The sequence below is a fragment of the Macrobrachium nipponense genome, chromosome 26 (assembly GCF_015104395.2).
Source record: "Macrobrachium nipponense isolate FS-2020 chromosome 26, ASM1510439v2, whole genome shotgun sequence".
In the NCBI taxonomy this organism is placed as follows: domain Eukaryota; kingdom Metazoa; phylum Arthropoda; class Malacostraca; order Decapoda; family Palaemonidae; genus Macrobrachium; species Macrobrachium nipponense.
Window position 1 is genome coordinate 19,087,547 of NC_087215.1, and position 17,170 is coordinate 19,104,716.

Consider the following 17,170-nt stretch of genomic DNA (forward strand, 5'->3'; position numbering starts at 1 on the left):
TTCCCAAGGATTTCTTATCCTCTCTCTCTGTCTTTTTTTTTTTTAATGTTAAGCTAGTATAATTATTATTCTTAGTTCTGTAATTAGTAATAATTCCTATCGAAATACAGATTGTTTAGGACTACTCCACAGCAGAGTTTGAAACAGAAATTGAAGTTTGTTAACAAGGTAGCTACTTGGTCTTGTTATCAGCTTCACTGGAGTACTGGCAGACATTAACATTCCACTTAAGAGTGGAGATACCTGCACATCATCTTCAGTAGCTAAGAGGAGTAAAATTTGTGGGCAGGATAAGGTGAAGAAAACCCAGCACGCTTCCTCATTGTCAGTCTTATTCTCATCTTTTTGCCTCCTTAGGAAGACGCCTTCTCACAAGAAGTCCTCTTACCTTGATTGAGTGCCTTCCTCCTTCAGAGGTTGGTGACAGCATTCATTAACCTGTGGACGAGATGTCTGACACAGGTAATTTTTGACAGTGTTCTCTAAGGTTGCTCATGAACCAGTGTCACCCCATGTGTGCTCAGACTTCCTGTTCAAAGCTTTAGAAGTGTCAGTTCTGCCTTCTCACTGCATGTGCATGATCCTGAGATTGTGTGCATACAGACAGGTTTGTGTGCACCATGTCACCACCATACAATACCAGAGAGTATCATGATCTGTATGTGTGTGCTTGTGCTTATCCTCAGACATTCTTGCTTTGTTCAAAACTTCTGAAGTACATGTGCAGACACGGGATTCATATATATGTTAGTAAACTTACAGTACAAGTGGGTGTTGTGTACATGCACAAGCACAACATGCTTGACAATATGTGTGTAGCCACTAGTTTGGTTTTAACTGATCACATGAGTCTACAGGATTGTGGACCATGACTTTGAGCAGTTATGAATCTACCTCAACATATGAATGATTCAGTGATGAGAACCACCAGGTCCCATCTTTCCTGTCCATGGTTCCACTAGGCCAGACTGGAGAAGATCAAACTCATGCTTTGGGGAATATGTGAAGACCTGAGGGTCCTTTTCCATCAGGAACCTTTCAGACAGAGCTGGAATGGTTTTCTCAAAAGATCATTAGGCTCATTTGTAAGTTTAAAAATTTTGTAGAAACAACTTCAGCACTTTCACTGAACTCATCTCTTTGATAGTGAGTACTTAAGGGTGTACTCTGGAGGGGAGTCAGTTGTTCTGACACTAATCACAGTCTTATTTATATCCCTTCCATGTGTTTGCGCTAAACATTGGAACCGTTAAGTTCCGGATCATCAGCTGCAAAAAGAGAAAAATAAAATTTAAACAAAATTTTGCTGACATCCACGAGGTTCGTCTAGACATCAACAAGCACTACTGTAATTTCTTCCCACAGTTTTTCCCACTGGCCTAGTCATAATATACACTGTTTGCTGTAGCCAAGGTCAGTGAATTCTTGAGTAGTTTTGACTCTTGCTGTTGCAGATGATTAATCAAGAAGAACGCAAGAGTGGTTTCTGTGATTCTTCTTCTTCCCAGCTTTATCCCTTTTCGGGGGTCGCTGTTTTTATTGAGTCTCTTCCATCTACCTCTGTCCTGTGTCATTTCCTCCCGTACTCCCTTCTCTCATATCATCTCTAATGCAATCTCTCAACCTAGTCTTAGGTTTTCCTCTCCGTGTTCCATCCACCTCCATGTCCATCATTTCTCTTGTCATGTGTTGCTCTTCTCTTCTCATCAGGTGGCCATACCACCCTAATCTTGCCTCTTGCACTTTCTTTGATGCTTCAGTGACCTTTACTGTACCCCTAATATGTTTATTTCTAACCCTGTCCCTTTTTGGTCACTCCGCTCATCCCCCTGAGCATCCTCATTATGGTTATGTCCAACTTTCTGCCCTCTGTTTTCTTTAGTAGTGCTACTTCCAATCCATGTCATTGCTGGTCTGATAACTGCCTTGTGCACTCTGCCCTTTAATCTTATAGGGACTTACCTATCACGTATGACACCAGACACCTTCCTCCAGTTGTTCCAACCACACTGAATCAAATTAGGTGGAGGAAACATAAATTAATTCAAGTACCTTGGCTCAGTGATTGACAAGTGTGGTTTTTGTGCACTCACCACAAAATTCCTTCGCTATGCACAAGTGGCTCTTCATGGGTACAGTGGATGTCACACATATTCCTGTAAAGATACTGAAATTCAGGATTCCTGATGTATTAAACAGTACATACACTTATACCATTTACTAAATTGGCATTCATAATTTTTTCATGTTAATAACCAATATATATACATACAGCAATCATATACCAATAAAATAGCATTCTAAGACTACATTAAGCAAATTCATAACAATTGCCTTAACTTCTTAGTATACCAGATTATTAGTATATATCATGTACTTTATATATTTCTTGCTAATTATTAGAAGAAAAGTCTGTATGGGATAAATAACATAAGAGAGGTGTACACTTTATGGACATATAAATGTAAATGCAATGTAACAGCACCAAGAATCCATTACAAAAATTTCAGAAGTTTAAAATATTCTTATAGCCACATCATTCGAAAAGGCTCCAGGCATCAAAGTTTTTCTCAGATGTACAACAGAAAAACAACTTTGATCTTGAAAGTTCTTCCTAAAATGCCTGTTACAAAGCAAGTGCAAAAGGTTACACAATGCCTGTTACACAGCAAGTGAAAAAGTTACAGAGTTTGAATGAAACTCTGGATGATTTCAACTTTTATTAAAAAATTTTCACATTAACCCTAGCACATTATAGAAACACACTGGTGCACAACTTGCAAACACACGCACACAGTAACACAAATTGGCTCCAGTCTATAATTCAGTCATACAGTATCATCATGCTTTATTAACAATTAAAAGACAGATTCTGTGCTTTGGTCAACCTACACACACGATTTATTACCTGAAAAGCTAACATTAATAAATTTTCCTCTGTTCAAAAGCTACTTCTGTGTATGAATGTACAAGTTACACAAATATTTTCTTATGATGTTAAGGAACAGCCTAAAACAACTGTAATTCATCTCTCAAGCCTCTTAAATTTTAATTCATCTCTCAAGCTTCTTATTTTTTTTTTTTTTACAAAGCCTCTTAATTTTTAATTCATCTCTCAAGCTTCTTAATTTTTTTTTTTACAAAGCCTCTTAATTTTTAATTCATCTCTCAAGCTTCTTAATTTTTTTTTTTTACAGTTTTTAAAAATAAAAATTGAATATGAACTATGATTTTTTAAAAAACTTTTCCTGAAGGGACTTTGTAGTTCCTTTTAGGAGTAAAGTGAGTAGAATAAAATATACAGTGACATAAGAAAGTACTAACAGTAATAAAAAACAAAGAAAATGCATAAAAATATCCCAGCACCATTGTACCGATGCATTTATTAACATTTAACTTGCTAACAGCTGTGAAACTGTATGTTTAGTTAGCAAAACCATAAACTGAAATATATACTGATAAATGGTGCATATTCTGTATTATACAGTGAAAATAATACATTTGAAAACTTTCAATTCCTAACCCGTATGTGTAACAAGACTGTTGGGGCTAAACTTGTGATTGCAACATTACCAAATCACTGATCATTTAAGAAGACCATGTAAATTAATACAGGGCAAAAGCTAAAAACCTAATTTACATGATTAAGTTATTTTTTTTTTCAAACAATTATTCTTTATTTAGAGTGACTGAAAACTTAGTATTTCACTAAGGGAGAACTGAAGGTTTGCTAACCATTTTGTAACTAAATCGTATGGCAGTTAATGAGCTCTTAATTTACATTTTAAACATCACTATCTTCATCCTGTGGAAATGAGCAAGCATCCATATAGTACAACTATCCCCTTATTGCTGCTCTATAGAGATCACATACCAACATTTTTATAATTTTTTTCCACACACTTGTCTAAAATGGATTAAATATTTTTCAAAATTTCAACTTTTAAGTACAGTCCACTTTAGTTTATAACTATTTCAAGTTAAAATATAAACTTTTATTTACATAAAGGTAATTGTGATATCAAGACTATGTATGTTCACTTTCAGGATTTTGAGTTAATCATAGCATTACCAACAATGGCAGGTAGGGAGATCCTTCCTACAATTTACTTCGACCATCCACTCTTTACACTAATACAGTACATGGGTAACAATGCTACATGCAAACTACTGAGCTTTACCTCTGAAGATGTTATGAGCAAAAAAGGAAGTCATACAAAATAATCTTGGCACATTATCCCAATTCTAAAGAGAAAGACCATAACAAGAGGGATGAAGGGCAACTATGATCCGAAGATATTTACTGAATTTCAGAAAACCAAGTAAAAGCTATGAATGAAGTAACTATCTACTCCTTTCCAAGTGAAGTTGTGAAAAGTGCTAGACTGGATACAGTTATGGATATACATATCACCAAAAATGGAGAGATGCTGGAAGGTTAATTTTTCTTAGAATGTATTTTCTTAGTTGATGGAAAACAGAAAAAAAATGTAATGCCAATGATAATGCATAATCAAAGGTCCGGTAACCTGCACGATTGTTTTCATGTACACGCAATAACTACATTTTTACTTTTATGTGCCACACACATATATGATACATTTCTATGTTTTACGTATGGTATTTCAGTACGTCTTGTACATAGGTGAATTACTTTGTACTAGATTTATTCAAGTAGTTCAGTGAAAGTTTGATTTCAGAACATTAATAAGCCTCTGTCCAACACTATCCCAAATACATATACAGTGTCCATACATAATTAAAACTAGATTAAATTACTGTAATGCACATACTCAGAAAAAGATTAGTGTAAATGATGATACCATGAAGAAAAGGTTCAGTCTACAACTCTGAAATGTCTATTGCTGTAACATCTTACAAGCTGTTAAAGGGTAACTGACACTTGAGCTCAACTGTTCCACATCGCTAAACATTACTCACTGAAAAGATAGACTGAAAATGCCAGTGAAAACTCTGGATGGTGAAAGTTATGTCTGATTACTAATCACTTTTCTTACCTTGCTTTTGTTTCTAAAACACAAGTAAGTGAAGTATCCAAAAAGCATATGTAAAAGACAAAGCCCAGGTCAGGGCAATTAGGACACAAGCATATATTGTTGAGACTCCTAATAGCTTTGTGTACAAGCATACATGGTCGTCTCAAGATTTATCAAGAAGTCCTTTGAGATCAGATTATTATACGACAGAAGCACAAAATAAGCCTTACGAATGATGAATACTCTATTTCAAGTAACAAACGGCTGTCAGAATGTTCTGGGTAATAGTTAGATCCTAAAATAAATTAATTACCTGAACTTGTACTTCCATTTTAATAGTATACTGCAAAATACGATTTTCAAGCACCCAATTATAAAGAGAACTCTCATTAAGAACTTGAGATCCTTAATCCAACAAGTCTTCCCATAAATTCAAATTAAAAAGTTGTAACATTTAATTTTATATATTGGAATTCTTTGGTATACATATAATCATGTTCAAGTTCCCTATCTTAAATTCTTCCAAAATGTTTGCTGTTAAAAATATACGTACCTCTAAAATGTAAAAAATGTTTTTAAAAGTGGAGACATCTATGAATATATTAAAATCATACTATAAAATATATATATTAAAAATATGCTGTTTGTTTCAAAGAAGAAAAAATTCTACTTACATTTGGCTGTAATACCTGTTGTAATAAAAATGGCAGAGCACTTTAGAAAAAAAAAAAAAAAAAAAAAAAAAAAAAAAAAAAGTAATTATATATGGTATTTTTATTATAATTAACCATCGTTCAGTTCATCCCAGTCACCACATACCTCCAACTGCATAACACATTTTTAATATGAGGCAACAACTGAGTTTTAAAAATAACATGCCAAGAAGAAAAATCAGTGGCAATTGTCAGAAAAATGAACTTTTTAATGTTAGGCTTCCCTTTCAAAAATATAATCAGTGCTAAAAACCAGTGCTGCCATGATAATCCAGGCCTTGACATGAGATTATCATGAGTGATGTCAACCCTTAGTCTTTCATTACTCATTTAAAAACCCCAATGAAAATTATTGATGACTTTTGAAGGAAAGTCCTAAGAAAGGTGTTGTCATTTATGTTTAGATACTTCAAAAATTAAGTAACAACTCCAATCACCATTTATAAATATATCACTTTCAATAACACTTACATCAATAGCATTTAGTAATTTGAAACTTGCATGACTGAGATGTATAAACTCCCCAGTCCTTATTAAAAGACTTTAAGCAAGATGACACCAGTAAAGCACTTACCCACTAAACCCAACCTTATGAAACTAATCAATATATCTCATATATGGTTGCTTTGATGCATTTTACTTCACAGCCTAAACCGGGACTATACAACCTTTCCATAATGTTTCCTAGAGTCATCACTACGAGAAGGAAGCCTTTAAACAACAATGAAAACTGTTTCAGTTCATCCACAGCACAGAATCACTCTTCTTTGTCCCCAAGCAAATATGTGTAACTCTTGTACAGGATGGATTTTGTAAAACTGCACATACGAAATAAAGCTTTTCCAAAATAAATAACTACTTTAAGGAAAGTGGTAGTGGTCTTGTTTGTAAGTGATTGACATATGAAGTGAAGAGGTTTCCACTGAACAAGATACTGCACTGAATTACTACAATGCTTAACATTTTTCATACAAACATAGATAAAGGTGTATTTGAACAAGTTCTGGAAATGAACCGTACAGATCATTAAAGGTACCATGAAATTAAATTGCTGATGAGCTCTTGAAGATATATCCTCATTTATTGAACTTTATATTCCCCGTAAAATAAAAAATACAAACAATATGCATTTTTTTCCATTTTTGTAAGGAATATCTACTGCAAATTTTTCCTTGTAAGGCTGGTGGAATGTTTTCCAGTGACTATGGCATGACACTATGTGCACCAAAGATGTACGTACTGTATTATTTAACCTACAGGACCAAATTATATGCGATCAAGATTACTCACATAACAAAAATTATTAAAATAAAGAAAAATTATTATCAACATTTGGATCTTCTCTTCACTGTCATGTTTATTTTCATGCAACAGAACATTTCAACACTGGCACTGGTCTTTCACACATAATTTAGCCCTGTAGAGATTTGTGAGCACTGATTTGAGTATGAATGTTGAAATGAATAAATATTTTATGAACTCACAACAACCAACTGCTCCACTAATGTCTTATATCACAGTGATAAGCAGCTCCCCTGAGCAACCTCCAGTCATTTCCTGTGCAATATATTATATATATTGTATATATCATAGCACACATTTATCACTATATTATCCACCTTTATATAAATAAATAAATTTATGAATTCACTATACACCTGAACCAAAAAATCCACGAGAGTAAACGAAACCATAGATTGAACGCATCATCAGGATAAACTTAGATTTTTCTTCAAAAAAATATTATTGCTCTATTATAGTTCATCTTTTTTAACAGCGTCTTTGGTTAGAGATGAGGACACATCTTGGTTATTATCAAGTATATCTTCTATATGTTGAGGTATCATACCCTCATACTTTTTCTTTAATTTTTTTAACTTATCGTGTATTTTGTCAGTCAAATGATCGACTTTACTATTTTCATTTAAGTCCCCTTTCTTAAGTCCAGCTGGAAGGGAAGAAAGTTGCTCTGATGGACTTTTCTTTGTATCCTTGGTCACAGGGAGAAATTTTCTTAGATTTGCTGTTAGAGTTGAGAGATGAGTAAGGAGGTTATGTAGTGAATTATCCACTTCAGGGGCATCTGAAGTTGAAGCATGGGCTGACTGCTGGGGAAGAGCTCCTAAGAGTTCCCTTAAGTGAACATTTAACAGGGAGTGTAATAAGCCTGGATTAGAAGCAGTCTTCTTTATCAACACATTTTGCAATTCAGACACAGCAGAACTTGAAGGCTGATCCTGAAGTTGCCTGATGTTGATGTAACGCACAGCAGCAATCAAAATTTCCTCTGCTGTTTGAGCCTCATCTAATAATTTCAGGATCTCCTATAAAAAGCAAGAGCCAATAATTTTTTATGCAACATTCTGTAGCACATGTGTAATCTAAAAATGATATTGTTATGAAACAATAAAGTTTGTTCATACTTACCTGGCAGATATATATATAGCTGTATTTTCTGAAGTCCGACAGAACCTCAAAAACCTCCGACACACGCAGCGGTCGGCCAGGTGGCTAGCACCCATTCCCGCCGCTGGGAGGCGGGTACCAGGAACCATTCCCATTTTCTATTCATAATTTTTATTTCCACTGTCCCCTGAGGGGAGGTGGGTGGGTACTTGATTATATATATCTACCAGGTAAGTATGAACAAACTTTATTGTATCATAACAATATCATTTTGTTCATGAAACTTACCTGTCAGATATATATATAGCTGAATCCCACCTTTGGAGGTGGGAAGGGACAGAATAGAAGGATTTTGGGAAACAAATGCATGCAGATGATTTAGATCTTGGTTCCACCTGTTAGCATAGCTGACTTCGTGATTACTGTCACCCAAGTCTGCTTCTGCTTTACTAGAGTTGCCAGCGAGGTAGAGACCTATAAAGCTGGTGCACTCCAGATGATCTGTCAACGGGGGCGTGACCACAATGTGACTAGACCATATTGACCATACCATGAGGGCTAAGAAGTAAAATAAATATATATATATAAATATATATATCAACACCTGACCAACCTAGCCAAAGTTAAGGTGTGTTAACTAAGGCTTAAGAGTTAAGAAGTCGCCGTTGTCGGCGACTCAACAACTAAATTAAGAGCTCTTCCTAACCATTTTTTTACAGGATAGGATGAGTGGTACTTCTTGCCCCCAAGATTGTCTGCAGACACGTATGGCCCTAGCGAGCAGCAGATCTCATATGCCATCTTCACATCTCGCAGGGAGTGTGAAGTGAACACAGAGTTGCTTCGCTAAAACATGGTACTCAGGATGTTGCTGAGTGCCATGCTCTGTTGAAATGCTTCCGAGGCCGCGCCCTCACCTCGTGAGCATTCAGATAAAAAGATTTCAAATCTTTGTGCAAACACAATGAAGGAGCATTTTTGAAAGAAACTCCTTAACACTAAAGCCAGGGTGTTCTTCGATATGGGCAAGTCTGGTCTTTTTCGGAACACTGCAGATTGCCCGAATGACTTCGACTTTCTTGAGTTTTATGTAGATAAAACTTGAGAGACCCGACAGGGCACAGGACTCTCTCTGGCTCCTGCCCACTAACTTGTGCCATCCTTGCTTCCAAGCTCCTGGCCCAAGGACAAAACGGGTTTCCATTCTTAGGCCACAACGGAAGGCTTAGAGAGCACACCGCCTTGTGTTCTCTAAAGCCAAAACTTGTGAAAATGGCTTAAAATCTCACTAACCCTCTTTGTCGTATCTAGGGTGGTTAGAAGAAGGCCTTCCTGATCACATGCAAGAAGTTAACAGGTAGGAGAGGTTCGAATGCTTTGACATCAAGAACTTCAGACTACGTCTAAGTTCCATATTGAAAGCTTCGATCTGGACATGCACAGTCAGTCCGTCTGTACTAAAGTCAGGTGACCGACCAGTTGACCAGTCAGACGAATCAAGGACAGCAAGGCTGTACCCTGAAGACCATAAGGCACTATTCTTCGCTGAAGGATGAGTGTCTGGACTGCCTGGGCGATTCAATCTAAGCAAACCTTGGGGGTGTATCAACGCAACCCAACGTCGTCAGCGAATCAACCCTGACTCGAGCTTCTGGTGCCAGGAGAAAGGAGCGAGGAGCAAAAAGGCGATTCAGTCCCGAAGGAAGAATGCCTGACAGTCCAACCTGGTCTCATGTTACACGATCATCGGGGGTGTATAAACGCAACCGACTTCGTCAACAAGAAACTCAGGGCTACTATATGTCGCCTGATCTCGCACGAGTGTCTGACTCCGAGAAAACAGGTGAGACAAAAAGTAGTTGGTGAGCGAGATTCGAGATTCCACAGAACTCAAAGTTCGTGAAGGGCTTTGTTGTTTGACAGACGCAAATCTCTGAGCTCAAAGGCCGTCAACAACATATTTGCGTATTCTTTAATAGTTGTGACTGCCAGCTTATCCCATTCTTCAGACGGAAATGGAAGACGGTAATCATATTCCTGTCAACATCTCGATAGCCTGAACGTAGTCAGACTCAGAGCGGAGAGGTTATAGGTACCTTTCGAGTTAGAGTAGACCGACTCTCTCGGAAAAGGTCCTTGGAAAGTGAACTAGGAAGTATGTGACCTCTGTGAATCCAGGATCCTGAAGTCCAACATGGGGCGATCAGCGTCATTGCGCTCGCTCCCTGTGACGTCATAAATCCTCTTATTACATTTCCTAAGCGATTGAAAAAATGGGGGAAAAGAGACTAAACATCCATCCCCTCCCCGTCAATATCATAGGATGGCGTTTAATGGTACCGATCCCGGATCGAGAATAAGGGAGCAGAGAAGAAGAAGCCTCTTCGTCCTCAACATATCGAAGAGAAGAATGAAAGGGCGTCCCTAAAGTCTCCACAACTTTCAAATTACTTCTAAAGAAAGATTCCACTCGGAAGTCAATAGTTGCTGCCGTCGATCGAGACGATTCGTACGGACTTTTGCAATCCTGTAACGAACCTCTAGAGGATCGTTACATTCTACGCCTGTTGTTATAATAGGCTCTTTCTCGTAAACTCGAACAGGGACCGAGAGAAGATACTTCTTAAGATATGAGAGAGCTGTGGAATCTCAGAGTTGATCTGGACCACTGGTTCCCAAAAACTCGTTTCAAGGACTGGAGGGACTACCGAATCGCTTTTACTTCTTTCAGATTAAGATCCAGGACATCTGAAACCCTATCCAGATGTCCGGCATATTCTTTCTATCACCTCAGGTGATAGACGCACTGAGAGATGTTCAGAATCATTCCTAGATCTTGAATAATATTTCAGTTTCCGGTAGGAAAAAACTGTGGTCTGAATTGGTCTATTCGGGGAAACAAACTTCTTCAGGAAGGAAATGGTCCCCAGCAAGCTCATCCATTCCCTCCCCGAGTATGCTTACTTCCCTAATAAGGCTGCGCTTTGCCTAAGCAGGAGAGCATATAAAAGTGCAATGTTGCGGTAGATCGTAGTTCATACCGTGCGGTAACGAGCACCGAAAGGATTAAGAGATAACTCTGTTGAACATAGTAAGGCAAAACGAATGCAACGTTTATTCATTCACGTAAGAAATCCCCTCAATCTTAGGCTAAAGTCCGTGATTGTAGGACAGAGATACAGTTAGTCAGTCAATCCCGCAGGAGAGATGTAACCGCCAGCACAGAGATACGGTTAGTCAGTCAATCCCGCAGGAGAGAGAGACGTAACCTACCGCGCATGACAGCGCACGATCTGTTACTGGCTCGGTTGGACTGGAGGACAGACACAGCGTGACAGCAGCAGCCAGCAGCTTACGAACGTCGTCTCTTAACTTTATGTCTGGGTTGCCAGCTACCCTATTCTACGAAGAAATAGGTCCGTTATTTTTGAGCAGAAAGACTCTCAAGCTGGTATATTTAAGCGAAACAGAAAACGCTAAATATATAGATGCGTTTGTGTCGTCAGAACACTACCATACAACGGTAAAAGATAAATCGGAAACTCCTGGAAGGCTGCAGGGAGTAACGATTAAATGTCCTTAAAATAGACAATAGACCTCTCGGTTGCCATCCGAAGAGGTAACTACAGCAAGCGTATATGACTTGAACCAACCAGAAATAAAATAACGCAAGGCAAAATATGAAATTATATCACAATAAAGTTTGTTCATACTTACCTGGCAGACATATAAATAGCCTAAATTCGAAATACAACTACATACATATCTGACAGGCAAGTTTCATGAACAAAACTTAAGAGAATCGAAGCAGTCAGCTCAAGCTTCTTATGTTATTGGACATAAGCGTTCATTGACGTAGTCTACAAGTCTTATTTCTTGTACGAGTCTGCGAATGACGAATGAGAGCTCTTCCGAATCTTGTCAATAAGAGCTTATTCGCTTACGCAATATCAAGTTAATGAGATGTTTGTCAATGAGAACTAACCCATTTACGGGACAAAAGAGATATTTTGTCAATGAGGGGATACCCACTTACTTGACAAAACGATAGTATGTATATTGTCAATGGGGGAAAGTCACTGAATTGACAAAACGTAATCCAGGAAGTCGAGCATTTTATTTTTCCGATTCCCGTCTCAAACGAGGAAGGGGCAAGAATCCTGTTAAGAGACTGGGCTTACGGCAGGTAGAACGACGATGTTCAATTCGGCAGCGTAGTCCCGACTAGAAACTAACAAAGTATGGCAAAGGAAGTCCTGCCTTGCGCTTTCCTGAAGAGCGTCCTTTTGATGAGTGCCTTTGCAAGAATCCTACTGAACGTTGCCGAGAGTCCTGACGTGCAGGACATCGAGCCTTTACATAACCCGTAACTGCCTTATCGCAAAGTCTTGACTGCGGAAGAGAAAACGAGATCTTCCCTTGAGCTTTCCTTAACTCCATCCACCTTTGCGAAAAGCAATATAATATTGACAGAGACCTCTTGAATTCACGAAACCCGAGGTCTTGCTGGGTTTCGAAGACGAAGTTGTCTGTTCACTTTAAGCTTACTCCGAAGCACTGCTTACTTCACATTCTTTGCAGGTGAAGGTAGAGGTAAAAATTCTTGGGGCCCAAATCGTAAACAAGAGCTTGAAGAGTTCAACAGAAATGTTCAGCCAGGCGACACACCTGGCGTGCGCTCGGCGTCCACTGGTGCGCGCTTGGCGTGCACCCGCGCGCGCCTGGCGTCCATCCGAACGTCCCGTCCAAGCCGAGCGTCAAAAGAAGCGTGCAGAAAAGCGTCACGCTCCTGACAGGCGTCAAAACAAGCGAAATACATCTCGGAGAGATATCCGACTGCACGAAACAGTCTCAGGAGAAGGGTTGATCGTGTGAGAATACGAGGGGCGAGGGAACGCCTTCTTATTCTCACAGTAACAAAGCTCGGACGTCCGCTCTCAAAAGCGTCCTGCTACTAAGACTTCTTTTTCGGACGTCCGCCCTCCCTCAAAAGGCGTACCTGTGACTAAGACTTCTTTTTCATATTTCTCGGTGGAAAGACGGACACGAGTTCAGGTCGACGTTCGCCTTCTTACTTCTCACTGGAACGCATAACGAGAGAGAGAGAGGACGTGAAGCGTCCTCTTCTATAAAGCTTCTATTTAGAGGGCGCGAGTCCTTCTGAAAGCTCCAACCCCTGCGCGGGGAGGACGCTTCGGAGGACGAGAAGCAATCCTTCAGGATTCGTGCACGTGCACGCACTTAGGCAGTCTGGGGATTTTCATCAGAAACTGCCGAAGGCACGCCAGATCGGTGGGGGTTCCTCGTAACCCTCCTTCGGCTTTCGACATGCTCTCTCTCCCCGGGTCCTGGAGTCAAGCAGAGGTCCCGGCCTAGAGGCGAAATAAGGCCGATCTGACGCACCCTCCACTACACAAGGGGCACTGTCAATGCACTGCACTTCACTTTTACTCTCTAAAGCAAGCACTTTCGATTCTAAGATACGAATCGAAAGAGTATTAGAGAAAGGGCAATAACCTCTACAGACACTGTTTAGGGCCCGAAGGCAACATTACAGGGTTATGAGAAACAATAACAGAAGTAGCACTGCCTTTCACAACAATGAAGGAGAGCGATCACCTCTCGCAGACATATTCATAACCCGTAGGCCAATACTACAGGGTTAGGCAAAAAAAAAAAAAAAAGTCTACAGGAAGGTTAGCAGGTTCACTACCCTGACTTTTGTTTACTGATTAATTGCGTACATACGAATCATACGTTTTCCTTACGGAATTAGACATGTTTACTGATTAATTGCGTACATACGAATCATACGTCTTCCTTACGGAATTAGACAAAGTCTCACACTCCTTACATGACCAATCTCAACAAAGAAGCAAGACTCATACCCCTCGTGCATACCAAGTGCGGATCTACCGAAGCTTTCGGTAGCCACACCCTATCTTTGCAGACAACACCCTCTGAAACTAGCCTAACTAGATTCAGATATCTTATGCAAAAATGATCAAATTCAAATCATTTAAGATAGCGTATGCCTAGCCACAAATCCAAGTGAATAAATCAAAGACAATTAGGATACTTAGCGGCAATGAAGTTTCCAAAATCTAAGATGGAGGTACTGGAAACAGGTGTTTCCAGCACCGGCGACAGAAAAATTATGAATAGAAAATGGGAATGGTTCCTGGTACCCGCCTCCCAGCGGTGGGAATGGGTGCTAGCCACCTGGCCGACCGCTGCGTGTGTCGGAGGTTTTTGAGGTTCTGTCGGACTTCAGAAAATACAGCTATATATATATCTGACAGGTAAGTTTCATGAACAAATGATAGTTTATAATCTAACTTTTCAGACTAACTTGAAAATATTCTCTAAAAATTTCACCAAGAAAAGCTTTTTTGTCATAGCACAAGTAATAAAATCTTACACAACAAATATGTTCAGCAGTATATTAACCTGCCTGCAGAATCAGAGGTGTATCTAAAAGGTTAAGTATATACATTAACTTCTTTTAGTATTACAGCAACAAATGTTGTCCTTGGTCTTGCATTGAAATTCCTTAGAGAGGACTATTAACCATGTCCCCAGTTACATTATACTGTAATTCTCCAACCTAATTACAATACTCTGACACATGCCAAAGAGTCCAGACAAACTATGATATATAAAAAATATGACTCCATTTGTTAAAAGTTTGACTACAGTAACATTTCTCCGAAACATAAAACATGGTTACTACAATACCTGAAAAGGTAGTTCTTTGCCCATTATCACAAATTACCAATTTGTTAGACACTTTTTGGACATCCTCCTCAACATAATAGTACTTAAATACTACATTATAATTTTTTTTTTTATTAAACTGCAGCTCAAACAACTATAACTTTAATAAGATATTTTTTTAGCAAACCATTATGAAATTTTGGCAAAATTAAGAAACTTAAATCTTGAAATGTTCCAGCAAGAATGTTTTATAGTCCACATTTATATAAACTGTTGTATAGTAAAAGAATTCAGTGACGTACAACTCAAATATTAAAAAAGCTGGTAAAATATATTCTATTATATACTACTTAAATAATAGCATTATTATTTCACTTCAGTTAGAAATCACTCCAGTTCTCATAAGAATATTCTAAAGAATTAAGTTTACACATATGCAAACATGCACAGCTTAATTTGAAGCATAATGAAATTGGATTTTCAAAAACAGTAGACTACTAAGAGGATTGCATATGAGGAAAAATCCGAGATCCACTCACCATCTGGAGACTCTTACGAACTTCAAAATCCTTAAGGGGACGTGCCTGTTGTGAATCCAGCTGGCCTTCAACGACGGTTACTAAATCATCATCCGACAAGCTGTCCCCACCCTGAAAAAAAGACTCCATTAATTTAAGTATGTAATGTATTAAGAAAAAAAACTTTAATTATAAACTCCTAGTTGACCAGCCACATCAGTGCCAAAGTGACTTGTTCCAGTAAGGAAAGGGCTTACATTTGTGCAGTTACTACTCTCCTTTGACATGGACTTGGTACAAAATACAGGAGCTACAACCAACAACAAATAAATATCAAACAACTGTGTACTTCTTTAAGTACTAGGAGGGCATTGATTTCTTAAAACATCCAAACAAGTTATACAAAACAATCCCTCAAGAAGATTTACATATATACATGCAACAGTGTAAGCCTTACCTGATATCTTTTGTTGTTAATTATTGATCTGACAGTAGGTACTGTTACTCCACTATCATCGCTGTGAGTTTCAACGGTTAATTCATCAATATTTTCCAAAGTATCTGTCATCTGAACTTGGACCTCTTCCACAATACCCTTTCCTGTATCTGGAATTAAATCAGGAAATGTCGAAAAATGTTCTGCTGTATGTACTAAATTCATGCCCTTAACGATGTTTAAGATGACCTCACTAACAAGAACAAAGCACAGCCTCTCTAACATCATTTCATGAAATGATAAGTGTACACAGGCTACTGAGGACACTTCTTTAACCTAAATCCAATAAATAGTAAAACACTTGAAAAATCAGTAAAATTTTTAGGTACACAACCAAAGAATTAATAGTTTCTGAAATACCTTGAAAACCTCATATCTGAAATAATACACCCTGTATTCAACTACCGTACATTTCTCTTTCCAATTCATCAGAGTTCATTACAATTACAGTAGAACCTAACATTCTATGAATAACTTCTTAGACAAGCACTGCAAATGTGGGACACAGTGAGAATACAAAATAGATATGGCTTCCAGACACCTACTATGTACCTGAGAATATGGGTGTACACTAGCACAAATAAAAATCTGAACTATAGGTTACAAATATACCCTGGGAATTGGTCCCCCCACTATTACCTTTATCTTTATGTCTGTTAAAAGGGGAAATCCTATCCTGTATAAACACTATTCTATTTAAACAGCCCTGTAAAAACACTATTCTATTCAAACAGCCCTACATGAGTAAGATTTTAAACTCAGTGGTCTGGTTAAAAATTTCTTATGTAGTGTGAAGATATCAATAAAGTGAAGTAAACCTTAATACTACAAGTAAACAAAAAACCATTTTAATATAAATCCAACACAGCACTGAAAATTTCTAACACACAAAGCACCCAGATTTGTATTAACAAGAAATCCAGCAAGTTTTAACATTTACATTAAGTACACTAACAAACAGATGTTCAAGAATATATTTTCACGCCACTAAAGAAAAAGCAACAGCACTATTGCTGTTACAATCATTACTGTTATAAAACATAATGAGACAAGCTAGTTTGAGATTAACCTTTCATACCCACTTCTTTATTCAAGTAATGGAGGAGGTATGAAAGGTTATTTTATGTGAATGATGTTAAGTTTTATTATATTACAGTGAAGGAGGTTACATTTGACAGTGTTACTACATTCAACATTTACAGGTCAATGGGAATACCTTTCAAATCTATCTTATCTGGCAATTCAGATAAAAATATAAAAATTTCTTTAAAAAATCTCTAATATCCAATGAATACAGAGCTTCATTCCTATTCCTTTAAGAAC

General features: G+C 38.0%; 1 protein-coding gene across 1 annotated transcript in view; it reads right to left on the reverse strand.

Moving 5' to 3' along the window:
- Positions 1-2,707: 2,707 nt before the first annotated feature.
- Positions 2,708-17,170, reverse strand: part of LOC135200024 (ER degradation-enhancing alpha-mannosidase-like protein 3) — a 30,536-nt gene continuing 16,073 nt past the window's right edge. Inside the window, exons 10-12 of the mRNA XM_064228252.1 lie at positions 15,809-15,957; positions 15,373-15,483; positions 2,708-8,034 (exon numbers count right to left, since the gene is read on the reverse strand). Of these exons, the coding sequence (XP_064084322.1) occupies positions 7,465-8,034; positions 15,373-15,483; positions 15,809-15,957 (830 nt within the window). The 3' untranslated portion in view covers positions 2,708-7,464. The remainder of the gene's footprint in view (positions 8,035-15,372; positions 15,484-15,808; positions 15,958-17,170) is intronic.